We start from the raw sequence: 15,780 nt of genomic DNA on the forward strand, positions 1-15,780 counted from the left end.
GTCTCATATCCCGATATCGATATAATATCGATATATTGCCCAGCCCTATTGTGAATGAATCTCAGGATACATCTTTTGGTTATACCGATATATCACTGTCATACAGATTAGGTAATAACACAAAAACATAGCCTATGAAGTAAACAATGCCTCTTTATTATCATAAAACATTTTCTAATTGTATCCCTCCTTGTCATTTTTGTTGCTATGAACGTGTATAGGGTCAAGTGCTAACAACTAACAATTGAAATAATAATAAAAATATATAGTCCGACCAAAGTTGTATGATTTGGCATATCTAAACAAAATCAGCAATTACCAGTCATACCCCTTAAGACCTTAGCTAATGTTAGTAATTAATTGTGGTTAAACAAAGAAACCGAAATTATGTAAAAAAAACAACAACTGACAATTATGTAATAATTGTTACAGGCCTACTTGTCACACGTCTAACACATAGCCTGGGACTTAAACGTCCACTGAAGCTTCTGCTCCACTGAAACACTTGGAACATCAGATCTGTGTTTGAGGAGACTGTAACAGTCCTTAAATTAATACATGAAATAAACATAAATACCATATTTCAATCACGTTTTCCACATGGGTTTCCATTGTTTGAGTGTTGTGCAGATTATAATAAGCTAATGGATCAAACAAAACACCATATGATACATCTTTAGATAACTGGCTGGGTCCTCCTATATGCATAAAAAATCAATCCACAGTTGGGGTTTCAGTCATTCACAGGACAGTTACAGTAATACAAGTTCTCTTTTGCACTGAATAAAGCTGAGTTTTTCTCACACCTGCTTGACCTGCAGGTGGTACTTCGCCATGATCTCCATGTCTGGAGCATTCTCTGTCACCTTCTCAGTCATCTTCGCTTACGTTGCTGATGTGACGGATGAAAGAGAGAGGAGTACAGCCTACGGTCTGGTAAGGACTTGTCAAACAACCTAGCCTTAGTGCCCCACGGAATACCACTGCCTCACGCAGAAAGGCAGCCAGCATCCTGCCCGCATGATTCCCCGACCACTGTAATACTCTCACTCTAACCATATATTGGTTTTGGTTGGCGTCAGTTTCTCGATGACACTCTGTTGTAGTACATGCACATTCTAAAGCTAGTGCTGCCATCCCCACAACATTTGTCTTTAATGCACTACCAGCCATCACGTATAAGTTTACATTAATAAAGATAAAATATTAATTTTAATGCATTGAATCAGTATCCCACTCGTATGTACAGTGCCTTGCGAAAGTATTCGGCCCCCTTGAACTTTTTGACCTTTTGCCACATTTCAGGCCTCAAACATAAAGATATAAAACTGTAATTTTTTGTGAAGAATCAACAACAAGTGGGACACAATCATGAAGTGGAACGAAATTTATTGGATATTTCAAACCTTTTAAACAAATAAAAAACTGAAATATTGGGGCGCGCAAAATTATTCAGCCCCCTTAGTTAATACTTTGTAGCGCCACCTTTTGTTGTGATTACAGCTGTAAGTCGCTTGGGGTATGTCTCTATCAGTTTTGCACATCGACAGACTGACATTTTTGCCCATTCCTCCTTGCAAAACAGCTCGAGCTCAGTGAGGTTGGATGGAGAGCGTTTGTGAACAGCAGTTTTCAGTTCTTTCCACAGATTCTCGATTGGATTCAGGTCTGGACTTTGACTTGGTCATTCTAACACCTGGATATGTTTATTTGTGAACCATTCCATTGTAGATTTTGCTTTATGTTTTGGATCATTGTCTTGTTGGAAGACAAATCTCCGTCCCAGTCTCAGGTCTTTTGCAGACTCCATCAGGTTTTCTTCCAGAATGGTCCTGTATTTGGCTCCATCCATCTTACCATCAATTTTAACCATCTTCCCTGTCCCTGCTGAAGAAAAGCAGGCCCAAACCATGATGCTGCCACCACCATGTTTGACAGTGGGGATGGTGTGTTCAGGGTGATGAGCTGTGTTGCTTTTACGCCAAACATAACGCGTTTTGGATTGTTGCCAAAAGTTCGATTTTGGTTTCATCTGACCACAGCACCTTCTTCCACATGTTTGGTGTGTCTCCCAGGTGGCTTTTGGCAAACTTTAAACGACACTTTTTATGCATATCTTTAAGAAATGGCTTTCTTCTTGCCACTCTTCCATAAAGGCCAGATTTGTGCAGTATACGACTGATTGTTGTCCTATGGACAGAGTCTCCCACCTCAGCTGTAGGTCTCTGCAGTTCATCCAGAGTGATCATGGGCCTCTTGGCTGCATCTCTGATCAGTCTTCTCATTGTATGAGCTGAAAGTTTAGAGGGACGGCCGGGTCTTCGTAGATTTGTAGTGGTCTGATACTCCTTCCATTTCAATATTATCGCTTGCACAGTGCTCCTTGGGATGTTTAAAGCTTGGGAAATCTTTTTGTATCCAAATCTGGCTTTAAACTTCTCCACAACAGTATCTCGGACCTGCCTGGTGTGTTCCTTGTTCTTCATGATGCTCTCTGCGCTTTACACGGACCTCTGAGACTATCACAGAGCAGGTGCATTTATACGGAGACTTGATTACACACAGCTGGATTCTATTTATCATCATTAGTCATTTAGGTCAACATTGGATCATTCAGAGATCCTCACTGAATTTCTGGAGAGAGTTTGCTGCACTGAAAGTAAAGGGGCTGAATAATTTTGCACGCCCACTTTTTCAGTTTTTTATTTGTTAAAAAAGTTTGAAATAGCCAATGAATTTCGTTCCACTTCATAATTGGGACCCACTTGTTGTTGATTCTTCACAAAAAATTACAGTTTTATATCTTTATGTTTGAGGCCTGAAATGTGGCAAAAGGTCGAAACGTTCAAGGGGGCCGAATACTTTCGCAAGGCACTGTATGGAGGATATACAGTATGTATTCATAATTCAAACTGAAAGTCCAAAGAGAAAACGAAAGGAGATCAAATAAAAATATAATTATTTTACTACGCTACTAGGAATAATCTCAAACTGAAAAAGCAAAGATGAAATGTAAAATGATAATTCGAAAATGTAGTGACAATGTAAACATTTTTAAAATGAAAAGCTTAAATATAAATACTCAAAGTGAAATCTTAAATTGAAAGATGACATTGAAAATCGCAATGGAAAAAGAAAAGAGAAACATTTTCAAAATGTGAAATGGAAAAAACTTTAAATTGAAATACTTAAATTACAATATATTTTTTAATATTTTTAAATAATTTTCAATTTAAACTTATCTTTTGAATTTTACATTTTGGAAGATGCCCTTTGACATTTTAAGAGTCTCCTTTTCCATTTGGATTTAGCATTTGGCTTTTCAAAAGTATGTAAATGTAAATGAGGAGGCGTGGCCCAAAGGCTGGTGGCAGGGTCTGAAACGGAACGGGTGCAGGCACCTTAGAGACAGCAGGGGAAGCTGACTGCTGGGAAGCATGCTGTCTGAAACTACTACGTCAACAACAGAGCAAGTTGAGGCAGCAGGGCTGTGTTATTTATAAGGCAGTGGCTTTTGGCAATGGAGATTTTAATTTAAGTATTTCAATTTAAAGTTTTTCCATTTCACATTTTGAAAATGTTTCTCTTTTCTTATTTCCATTGCGATTTTCAATGTTATCTTTCAATTTAAGATTTCACTTTGATTATTTATATTTAAGCTTTGGATTTTAAATTTTACTTTTTACATTGTCACTTTACATTTTCAAATTATCATTTTACATTTCATCTTTGCTTTTTCAGTTTCCTTTTTGTTTTTTAAATTGAATTATGGCATGCTTATTCCTAGTAGCATAGTAAAATAATTATATTTTATTTTATCTCTTTTCGTTTTATCTTTGGACTTTCAATTTGAATTATGAATAAATATATCCTCCATATGTACATAGTTAGACTATGTAAGCTCAATACAATGTTACAGAAATATCAATGTTGTACAGTTCTTTTTGAGGGGCAAGTGGCAGTACCTACAAAACTAATCACATTCCATCAACCTTAACTGGAATTTGTGTTCATCGCTATAGTAAATGTTAGCATGCCAACATGCTTTACTAAGATAGTAACCATTAAGCATTATACCTGCTAAACATCAGCATATTAGCACTGTCATTAGGGATGCAAATTTCAAACAGTTTCTTTAATCAATAATCAGCCGCTTTAACAAACGATTAAACTTAACTGCACTGCCACCAACCAACAACTCACTGCCATTTTCACATCTTTCTGCTTCAGAGGTCATCAACAAGACTGCCTTAGTGAGCCGAGCAACTCTTTTCTTCCTCAGAGGGCTGGAAGGTCTTTAAACTTTTTTTTTTTCTTTTCATAGTCTTTTTTGATTGACAAGATTAAACAATGTGCATACCAAAGTGCACCAGTATTTAACTTTAAAATGTAACAAATTGCCCCAAGATGCCCCTAGACCTAGAGGGTCGGCAGTCCATCCATCATAGTCTCACCAAAAACCTATAGGAAAAACTGGTGCCTGAACTGCTCTGTGGGAGTGCCTAATGGACAAACTAGATCACGATAGACAGTTTTCATTAGACTCTGCTATCATTTTGATGTGATTTCTCTTCTTGGCTTGAACTATTTAAATGCCTTTATTGGGTTTTCCCACTTTTAAAATTTGACTTCTTTGTGTCTCTCTCCCCTTTTAACCCCTAGGTATCGGCTACTTTTGCAGCCAGCCTGGTAACAAGTCCAGCCATAGGAGCATATCTGTCAGCATGGTACGGAGACAACCTGGTGGTTCTGGTGGCAACACTGATTGCTCTGGCTGACATCTGCTTCATCCTACTGGCTGTGCCCGAGTCTCTGCCGGACAAGATGAGGCTCAACACCTGGGGGGCGCCCATATCCTGGGAGCAGGCTGACCCCTTCACTGTCAGTAACCAATAATTTACAATACAGTATCTGGTTGAATAATGAACTCATAGCAGGTTGATTCTGTGTTTTTTGAAACAGTGTAGAGTGGAGACGTAGGTGAAGGCACCTAAGTGTTCCTCATCACAGTAACATTATTTTAATAGTATAATTATGGTATTGATGCTATAGGATTACAATGTGAATGGAAGCCTGTTGCTGCTAGCATAATAATGTAGTGGAAATGAGTCAAATGCATTTTACAGACTGTAATATTGACCCTTCAAGCAATAACTGAGGACTAACTGATCTTCTGACAGTGCCTGTGTTGTATTTCCTGTCTCTCTGTCACTATCTCTGTCTGTCCCTCCTTCAGTCTCTGCGGAAGGTGGGTCAGGACCCAGCAGTCTTACTGATCTGCATCACTGTGTTCCTGTCTTACCTGCCGGAGGCCGGACAGTACTCCAGCTTTTTCCTCTACCTGAGACAGGTGAAACACACTGCTGCCTAATGCAGTGTTAATCAAGAATACTAGCATTACTGCGGGTACTAGATACAGCATACTACTGTCATTGATTTTGTTGTCAACTGCTTTTTAAGAAATATTTATACCAAATTCTAGAAGGTGCAGACTTGTCCAGCTGCCTCCCTGCCAGCTCCATGAACACGTTCTGCTAAATTTGAGTTATTTTTACAATATTTGTATTTCTGGACAACATTATATCAATCGACTATGACATTTTGACAGTGCCAAAAGGGAAATAAACACTCTGGATCACTGCTATACGGCATTCAAAAAACAGCTGTATAGCAGAATCACTACCTACTAGTGATGGTCAAATGAAGCTTCGCGAACCACTGTCTTAATTTTCTGAGCTCACTAGATGGCGCTCTCTGTTCAAAGAAAAAGGTTAAAGACATTTCTGTGTGTTTTCAACCCTTTGTTGAACAGCGAGCGCCATCTAGTGAACTCAGAAAATTAAGACAGTGGTTCGCGAAGCTTCATTTGACCATCACTACTACCTATGTTCGGGAAGAGCGACCATGTGGCCATCTTGCTGAGGTCAAAGAATGTAAACAAACAACAATGCACACCCCCAGTGATGTGTGAGGTCAGGAAATGGCCAAGCCAATCAGAGGCCGCCCTACAGTCTGACTACACGACACAGTCTGGAGCATGTACCAGGACACCCCCATCAACGTCACCAATGACATCAATGGATTCACTGAGTCTGTGGTAGATTTGATTTGTAAAAACAAGCAAGTGTGCTCAAAACTACAGTTAAATGATTTCACAACGAGAAACCCCTTGATTACCAAAACCATATGAAATAAGCGCAGACCGATATTAAGCAGAGTGACCTTATTTATTTTCCAGTTGACCATGCAATGTCCATTTTTATGCTGATGATACCATCGTCTTGGCCATTGGCTTTACAACCAACTAACCAACCAGGCCTTATACTTGTTACAGCCTGCTTTAAAAGAGGTTGACATTTTATTAATTTGAAGCTTGTTCTGAACTACAAATAGACTAAATACATGCATTTTACCGAAGCATGGAGCTCCGAATTTGGTTAGATAGTGCATTTTACCACAAAACTCACATTGGACACCACTCAAAAACTAAAAAGTCAAGTTAGATACTTTTACTAAAACAGAGATTTCAAAACAGAAAAAAAAAACATTCTACAATCCACTACACTGTAGGTTTGCTTTAAAGGTTAGCTTATACTTAGAGTGTGGGTGGCAGTAGCTCAGTCCAGAAGGGACTCTGTGTGCACCAAGTTCGAAGTATGAACTGGTAGCTGGAGAGGTGCCAATTCACCTCCTGTGCACTTCCAAGCAAGACACTGAACCCCCAGCTCGGGGTGCCTGTCATGGGCAGGACCCTCACTCTGACATTTATCCATTAGTGCATGTATAGGTCCTGGGCATCGTTGTGTAGTTTGGGCCCGTGTGTAATATGTGTAATAACTACCAACAGAGTAAAATAATTTAATTTCCGCTTGAGGGATTAATAAAGTATGTCTTAATCTTATACCAACTTTCTATTTCAGTAATGCGCACTGTACAACTGGTATGAACTGCAGAAAAGTTAGAGACACTTATTCTTCTGCACGACTTTAAAGTTCAAGTTTTTTCTGATTTTGGACAGAGATACATGCACATACTTTGAATATTACCTGTTAAACAATGTTGTGTTGTCTTGGATATCCATAAACTGAAATGTCAGTTTGTATGACAGTAACAGTATGTTTAATCTAGTTTTTTTAGATTTCTGCACATAAAGTACTTTTTCTCTAATTGGGCTCTTTAGAAAGTGATATGATAATGAAAAACAATATGTCTATCTGTCCCTCCAGGTGATAAATTTCTCCTCCACAACCATCGCTGTTTTTATTGGAGTGGTGGGCATTTTGTCCATCATAGCACAGGTAACACACACACACACACACACTGCAGATGATATTTATCCCCCTTTCACTCATAGGTGCCATTTACACTTGTCATTTCAAGTGTCAGATATCCATATTCAATCTAGATGTAATTTAATACACCTTTGTTTACACATAGCAATATATTTGCATCTTCACTGGCCACAAGAAAAATCTGATAGTGTCTGCCTTGGGCTTCCCACAATATATGCAAACCAGTTAACAGCAAAAGAAGGATACGTTCTGAACTTTGTAGTTTAGTTAACGGTTTAGTTAACAGAATGTTTAAAAAGCCAGCTAATAACTATCATACATTTACACAAACACATGGAAGACTTGTGAACTGGTTGTTGAAGATGCGAATACAGAATGTGGCATGTGCAAACTGTTTAAATGAAAAGTGTTAATGGACACAAATAATCACATGTGCTCATACTAGTACAGCTTTGATTTACCTTATTTATTAGAAAAGTAAATGTTAAGGAATTAGACATGTTTCTTACATAAGTACAAGGTTTAAACAAATTAGAAAAATTCTGTCCTCTTCCTCCTCAGACTCTCTTGCTCACACTGCTGATGAGGACTCTGGGTAATAAGAACACTGTCCTGTTGGGTTTGGGCTTCCAGATCCTTCAGCTGGCCTGGTACGGCTTCGGATCAGAGCCATGGTAAGATCTGTGTGCATGTATTTTCTTTTATTGTGTAAGGCTGCATTCATTCTGTTGGTGCTCTGTCTGGCGTACAGTAATGTCAGTGATTCTGTAGGGCAGCAGCAAAAAACAATTCAACCATCGCAGCTACCTACTACCTAAAATTTTATCAGTGACTTGTGCCATAGGTTACAGTTGCTGCTATCGACCTACTCTAATCTAATCTCATCATGAAGCCAAATAGAGCATGTTGTAGCGTAAATTAAAGGGAATGGTTAGCAATATGACATGATTAGTATAGCTACCTAATTTCATAAGCATTGTTTATTGGCCCAGACCAGATAATTAAACTTATAAACAGATGTTTTTGTTGGTTGACATGTTTGTTCAAAGGTGGTGAAAAGGTGTATAATTCAGGGAACTCATGTACCAGTAAAATTAGCTCCTTCCTCTGTGTTTTGTGGTTGTTTGGGTTTTTTACTTGACAAGCGACAACAATGAATCGACCATTCACTAAGCCCAGTGAGAGGCTCATGTTTGTGACAGCTGAATAAGCTGAATTTTACTGATGGTTCAAAAAGGTTTATTGTCCCTTTGCAGTTTGAAAACATTGCTTGAACACACTTTGAATATCTTGAACCACCGTAAGAGCTGAGAAAATAAAGAAAAATAAAATACATTTACTTAACATACATCATGAACTGTCTCATTTTAACCCCTTTTCCCTTAATTTATTGACAATCTCCACTTGAGTGTTTTTATGCTGTATGTATTTAACTTCCCGTATTTATTAACTCTATTAGACAGACATCAACATAATACATTATAATGAAACATCAAATGAACATATAAAATGCTGATTCTTTTACACATTCCTTTACGTTTCATGTGACGTTACACTACAGGCCGATATGGCAATATGCTTTGCTTGCAAACTTGTACTCTCCAACTCAGAAAAACCATCAAACGGCTAACTACAAAGTTTCTCAAGATACCAACAATATTAAATGTAACACTAACATAAATTGTGCCCCTAAGCCAGGTGCTAAACAATATGAATATATACGCTTATATATATATATGCTTTGTTCTCGACAAGACAGGTTGGGCCTTTCCCATTTCCTAAATTTCTACTCCGGCTTGCGACCCGGAAATCCTTCTCAGTGCGCCATGTTGAGGGACGTCCCAATTCATAAAATGCACATTGCGGAGTGAGGATCGCGCATCGAGCATCGAGGAGGCTCCTCCGAGGAGTTAAAATCGATACACTGATGTATCCTCGCAGAAGACTTTTCACCTGCCGCATGTAAACATATAGGCTTGCCAGAGCGAGAGGAGGAGAGAGAGAGAGAATAGGGGAGAGCGAGAGAGCAATAATATCCGTGGCTCTGTGGTTAATGTTACGGTTTGGACCGTCAGATCTTACAAATTATTATTCTGATTAATAGTGGGTCGGTGAAATAATATACAATCAACGAGGAAAATATTATTAACGTTCTCTAAAAGGTGAACATAGCAGAGCTGCTGTCAGACAGACAGCTTCATTTGTAAGATCACCTGAGAGACGCTCGAGAAACGAGCAATTTAACTGGATTATTTCAGAAATCTAAAGGTTGTGTGGCTGGGCTTTGCATGTGTTGCTGCATGTGAGCATAACGGCGAGCTTATCTGTGTGTGTGAGGGGAACGTGTGTCTCAGTGGCCGCAAGATGCTCAGAAGGGACAAAAGCGCACTGGCTGAGAGGAAACTGCTCTTTAGGAGAAACTGTGTGGCCCTTAAAAGCGCTGTTATGTTTCCAGCTCTCAGCTGGAGTGAGACATGCATTCCCCGCGCCCCGTCACTGTCACTGCCACTGACACCGCTGTTTGCGAGTCGGCTCAGGGGTGGATTGGATCAGGTGGGTGCTGCCCGCAGGGCCTTGATGTTTGGCGGGGGATACCGCCGCAGGGGAGGAGGGCGGTACGGTGGAGCTAGAGCCGGGGCTGACATCTTGGTGCCGCTGTCATGGCCGAGGCGCCGCTCTCCAGGAGGTGTGTTTCCGCTTTTGCTGGGAGTCGTGACATGTGTAGCCAGATGTCGATATAACTCCGGGGGACAGCCGAAGGCTTAGCGGTCATGGCAGAGACAGCAGAGCGATGTTGTTCTGCACCGCGGTCACCTAGGCGGCACACAGGTGCGCTCGGTGAGTGAAGCAAGCATGGACCTGGTCCCGGAGAGATGGGGGTGTGGGCTTCCGACGGCCTTCGGAAGCAGTATGGAGGCCAGGCTCTGCCACAGTGGCGGGACCGCTGGGAACTCTGTTTCCGTGTCACCTTGGACCCTGGTGGACGGTGTATAGCGAGACATTGGTGCCGTCCGTCTCCTGGGTCCGGAGAATGCTTACTCAGCATTCACACAGGTCGAGAACAAAAACCTTAGCGGTGGGCAGGGATCCCGCTGATGCGGTGCTCTCCTTCTGGGACAGAGACAGCCGCAGTGTCGGGGCTCCGTAATGCTCTTCTGTTTCGAGCTCCAGTTCAGAAGAGGGAGAGCCGGTGCCGGCTATAGAACCATCCCCGGAGGGATCCAGGTCAGCGGACTATTGCTTCGAAGAGAGCCTCTTCCAGGATTTCAGGGTGTCACCACTGGTGGTATACTTACCTTACCTGACTGTCCGCCCGGCTGCCAGCGTCTGCCACTTCAGTTCCTCCGTCTGTAAGCGGGCGCAGAACTGCTGGCGGCCAGCGGGGTGCCAGCCCGGCGAACGGGGCCGAGGCATGCCTCTCAGCTTTGGTGGAGATCTGGCGGCATGATGTAGCCAGTCCATCAATCGGTACACAGGCGGACACCGCTGTTCTTCGAAGTCTTCAAACTGGTTGGCGCTGAAGAAAAATAGGGAGCAGATCTCTGGTCTCACAGCTGTAATATACAGTAAATGCTGACGTAAGAGAGGCCCGTGCATAGCCTGGGTAAACCCTGACGAACTTCCGGCAAATTTGCGATTTGCTCTGCAGGTCAGTCTGGCGAAGAGCCCATTCAAACCCATTTCCAATGTTCTCAAAATTGAGGCACCAATCACAACCACCGAGGCGGGGTTTACACCAATCACAACCGCTGAGGTGGGCTTAACGCGACGACGATAGCGCAGCAACGGCGAGCAGCTTTTTGTTTACATTCAACATGACTGCTACCGAAGCCGTGCTTCACTTGCTCGGCCATGACCGGCGAGCTGCAGGTCAGTCTGACATATGGCGATTTCATGGAGGTCAACGCTACAATTAACTGACAACAGAAGTTATACTAGTTACAGTTCTCAAGGACGCACGCACACACGGATAGAGACAGTCTCTTTTTCCTTTCTCTCAACTGTGTGTGGCGCGTACCTGCTCGCGGTGTGAAGCGCGTGTCCGCGCTATTCTCGCACATGTAGGGAACCTCGTGAATTAACCTGCAACATGTCAGCTGTTTGGACGTTCTTCAGCGTGTGTGCAGAAGATAACAAGTTTCCAATATGCAACACCTGCAAGGAAAAAGTAGGTCGTGGAGGGACGACACCAAAAACCAAAATCACATTTTTTTTGTTAGATATTGGATGTGAAAAGCGTCACCCGGATCGTTGGTCCTGATTGGTTGAAGGACTATCCAATGTGCCCAGAGGCATTTGAGTGGCGTCCGTTGGTGACGCCCCTTTGGAAATGAACTGTCAATGAACCTTCCCCAGACCCACTCTCAGTTACAACTGAGAAGGGTCTGGTGTCAACCAGGCTAGCCCGTGCAGGGCACAAGGGCACGAAAGAAATCTTCTTGACTGTGCATGCGCGAGGTATAAACCCAATAGGGGTATGTAACATTGGTTGGGCTGAAAATGGCCTGGTAGATATTTTATTGGCCCTTATGCATCCCTGTGTTTTGGCCCTATTTGTAACAAGAGCTTTTCTTCCAAATATGGTATGGTCATGAATATTTAGATGAGCTGCGCGCTGATGGTTGAAGGAACTTGCCATACGCACATATTAGAGACCGCGCTGATTGGTTGAGCGAATCCCCAATACACATACATTAGAGAAGCGACAGAATCTCATATTCCAGACACTGCAATGTTTCATTACCAAATTCACTTCTGAGACTTTTTTAAGCGAGAAATCAACTATATAAAGCTGAAATATGGGCCATTTTACAAAATTTGATGGCTAATTGCAAATTTGGTAAGACGTGTCGGACTTTAGGAGCTCCACACAGTCTGACGAGAAAGCGGCAGCCTGCTGGGCTCCATACCCAGGGCAAAGTCACCCTTTGTGGATACTGCACTACGGGGTTCCGCGGCCAGCTGCCGGCATAACTATAATATATTTACGGTTTGAATTTCGTCACGCCACTTTGATTTTAAGGCATTTTTATGAACGTGAGGCGTCTTTGTAGGACCGAGCAGCTGCTTGCAATATGTCCCATTCATTACAATGGGGAAATACCGCAGCTAGCTAGCACTTACTTCCCCATAACTAAATTATATTTACAGTTTGAATTTCGTCCACGCCCTTATATAACATCATTCCCCAATGTCTTATAAAGCTAACCGTTGTGTCCGATTTGATTTTAAGGCATTTTTATGACGGACGCGGGGTCTTTGTAGGACGAGCAGCTGCTTGCTATATGTCCCATTCATTACAATGGGGAAATACCGCAGCTAGCTAGCTACACTTTCGCCATAACTAAATTATATTTACAGTTTGAATTTCGTCACGCCACTTATATAACATCATTCCCCAATGTCTTATAAAGCTAACCGTTGTGTCCGATTTGATTTTAAGGCATTTTTATGAACGCGTGGCGTCTTTGTAGGACGAGCAGCTGCTTGCTATATGTCCCATTCATTACAATGGGGAAATACCGCAGCTAGCTAGCTACACTTTTGCCATAACTAAATTATATATATATATAGCTAGATTCAGAAGACTACCTGATCTCAGGTCAGTTGTGTAGCCTATGTAAATGTTGGGGCGTGACTGTTCTCTTAAGGTTCCGGATTTTGAGATGCTTGCTTAAGCAACTAGCTTTGTTGGGATTCGCCCGTTCTCAGCGGCAGTTTCAAAATATGAGATTTTCATAGTAAAGGGGTGTCAGTGGGACTTTGAGCTTCTATGTATGTCCTATTTACCCACCGAACTGTCGTTATTCAACTATGACAGGGTAAAATCGGTTTTGCCTTCTATCACCCCTTATTCGGATAAAGAGCTGATCCACGCAGATTGCCTAGACTTTCTATTTGTATAGTTCTTTTCATACAAACATTTGTAGTGTTTTACACTAAATATATAGCCATATACTTTGTATGTAGGCTATTATAAATATATAGGCCTATCTATTTGTGTGTGTGTGTGTGTGTGTGTGTGTGTTAAATACAACAAATAAAAATGTACCACCCCCGTACATTCTCATCCACGTTGTGAATTGAATTCAAAGTAAATATATAGAAGTTGTCATGAACACTTCTGCTCCTCTGAGAGATTGTAAAATGCAGGGTATGACAAAACAATAGACAGCTAATGCAGTGGTGCTGCTCGTCATATTTAATTGACATCACCAGTGACGGACTGGGAACAAAAAACGGCCCTGGCATTTCCACCCACCAGCGGCCCACCGGTGGGGGGGGAACGCACGGAAAGAACACGCACTTTTGATAGCCCCAGTGATGGTGAACGTAAACTCCTATGCTATAAACAACTGCACCAAAACATAGACATATATATATATATATATATATATTAGGGCTGTCAAAATTAACGCGTTCATTTTTGCGTTAATTTTGCGTTAATTTTTTAATATTTAACTCGTTAAAAAAAATTTACGAAATTAACGCAGCTATGTTTCTTTACTTCATGTGGCGGCTGAGAAACGTAATACGTCTCCATAAGAGCAGGCGGCGCTACTCTAGGAGGGATTTACCTGATTGAAGTAGGCCTACGGGCCAGTCAAGAGTTTAAACATGGACCAGTAAGATCCCAAAAGAGAAAAAAGATGATGTGTTAGAATCCAGAAATGAATGAGCACGGGCTATAAACGGGACCGAGTACTAGTTCCGACATGTTGTCTCGTCAGGAGAGATGCGCCACCGGTAAGCTGCTGTTTCGCTACATAGAGCTGCGGTTTAAGTTAGCTTGTCTGTTGAGCTACTGCTGTGCTGCCGATGTGTACGTGCGCGATTTGTTTGCTTGATAACTGTTACGTTGGTTACGCTGATAAAACCTTATTTGCAGTCTGATGTTTAACGCTGTCGACTCGATAGTATCCGTGACTATATTCCAGTAAATGTTTGAAATTGGTGCGTCTCACTGTCACACAAGCTACTTCCTGGTTGCGGTGCTGGAAGGGAAATGTAGTCAATCGCTTTACATTGGTAATGGATTGCTGTGCACAGCGTCGCTATCTAAAACTACACTCACTGTTTTCACTTTAGGCCAACATACACCTTTGTGGTTTTGGGTTACTGGTTTAATGTGTAACATTGATATTGATATTGATGTGCATTTCTGTGTTTAGATATGTGCTTTGCTTAGTCATTCAGATTAAACACTATGTATATTATAATATTTATGATATTAAGTACTGCCTAGATTGTAATTTATATTCTCTCTCTCTCTCTCTCTCTCTCTATCTCTATATATATATATATATATATATATATATATATATATATATATATATATATATATATATATATATACACACACACATTTGTATATTATTCAGAATATGGTATATTAGGTATGTGGCTAATATTGGGGGTGGTGACAAAAATCTGCTCTCAAGTCGGACAGTTTCTAGCCGTTTCAGCAGCCTTCAGCAGGACTAAATAAGCCAAATTGTTGCTGCTGTTGTTCTGAAAGATATTAAACATTCTGAACTTAGCAGAACCTTTCCTTGTTTGTTTTCTCTTCATATTTGCAAAGTTAAGTGATTTAGCATTTAAATATCCATTACTACAAGCTTCAGTCTGAATTTAAAAACGCGATTAATCGCGATTAACTACAGCAAATTGTGCGATTAATTAGTTAATTTTTTTTAATCGATTGACAGCCCTATATATATATATATATATATATATATATATATATATATAGATAAATATATAAATATATAAATAAATGAATAAATCATCACAGCCAGCCGCTCCATAATAATATAATATTCTGAAGTAGCCAAACTTACTGTACCTACACTCCATCCTGCAGCATTGGTCTCCATCTCGGTTGCTTCTGGTAATTCACATTCAGACCCACAGCAGGCTTGTTGTTCTGTGTTGGTAGGTTCCATAGATTCATTATCCATGTATATCTCTTGCTCGTTTTGTTCTTCCTCTTCCTCATATTCCTCACTGTCCTGTCTTTCTCCCTGGTGTGCTGGCTCAGATGTGTCGCTAACATGCTAGCAGTATTAGCACTAATGCTAGCTGAAGCTGCATTTGATTTTTAAAACAAATCAGTCAGTTGGAAGCATTTTTCACCGTCAGCCAACAGTGCTCTCTTATATTTCTCTCTCTTTTTCTCTGCCCCCACTCCCTCCCCCTTGTGTCGCTTGATGCCTCGATTATTTTTTTTGTCAACAGTATAGCTTCCAATTTCCAACCATAGCTTCCAACTTCCAATTTTCAACTTCCAACAACCACGCTGATACAGACCATAGACAGACGCAGACGCGGTTTTACTCGATTCTGTCTTGAAATTCCCAGAGGGCATTGCTTCATTTTAACTTTTGCAAACAAATATTCAAATAAAAGAAATGCAGGTAGATTTGTTTTATTTCAAACCATGCACGTTTACGTTTTTGAACATCTGATCTGAATAAGTAATTTTGCT

At 41.0% G+C, this 15,780-nt stretch overlaps 1 protein-coding gene across 4 annotated transcripts in view; it reads left to right on the top strand.

Annotated features, from left to right (window-relative positions):
- The window catches only part of mfsd14ba (major facilitator superfamily domain containing 14Ba), a 52,537-nt gene that overhangs the window by 22,214 nt on the left and 14,543 nt on the right, over positions 1-15,780 (top strand). For all 4 annotated transcript variants that reach the window (XM_039779325.1, XM_039779324.1, XM_039779328.1 and 1 more), the window contains 5 exons: positions 822-936; positions 4,663-4,881; positions 5,237-5,350; positions 7,227-7,298; positions 7,854-7,966. In XM_039779325.1, coding sequence (XP_039635259.1) covers positions 822-936; positions 4,663-4,881; positions 5,237-5,350; positions 7,227-7,298; positions 7,854-7,966 — 633 coding nt within the window. The remainder of the gene's footprint in view (positions 1-821; positions 937-4,662; positions 4,882-5,236; positions 5,351-7,226; positions 7,299-7,853; positions 7,967-15,780) is intronic.

Source organism: Perca fluviatilis, chromosome 17, assembly GCF_010015445.1.
Source record: "Perca fluviatilis chromosome 17, GENO_Pfluv_1.0, whole genome shotgun sequence".
Taxonomy (NCBI): domain Eukaryota; kingdom Metazoa; phylum Chordata; class Actinopteri; order Perciformes; family Percidae; genus Perca; species Perca fluviatilis.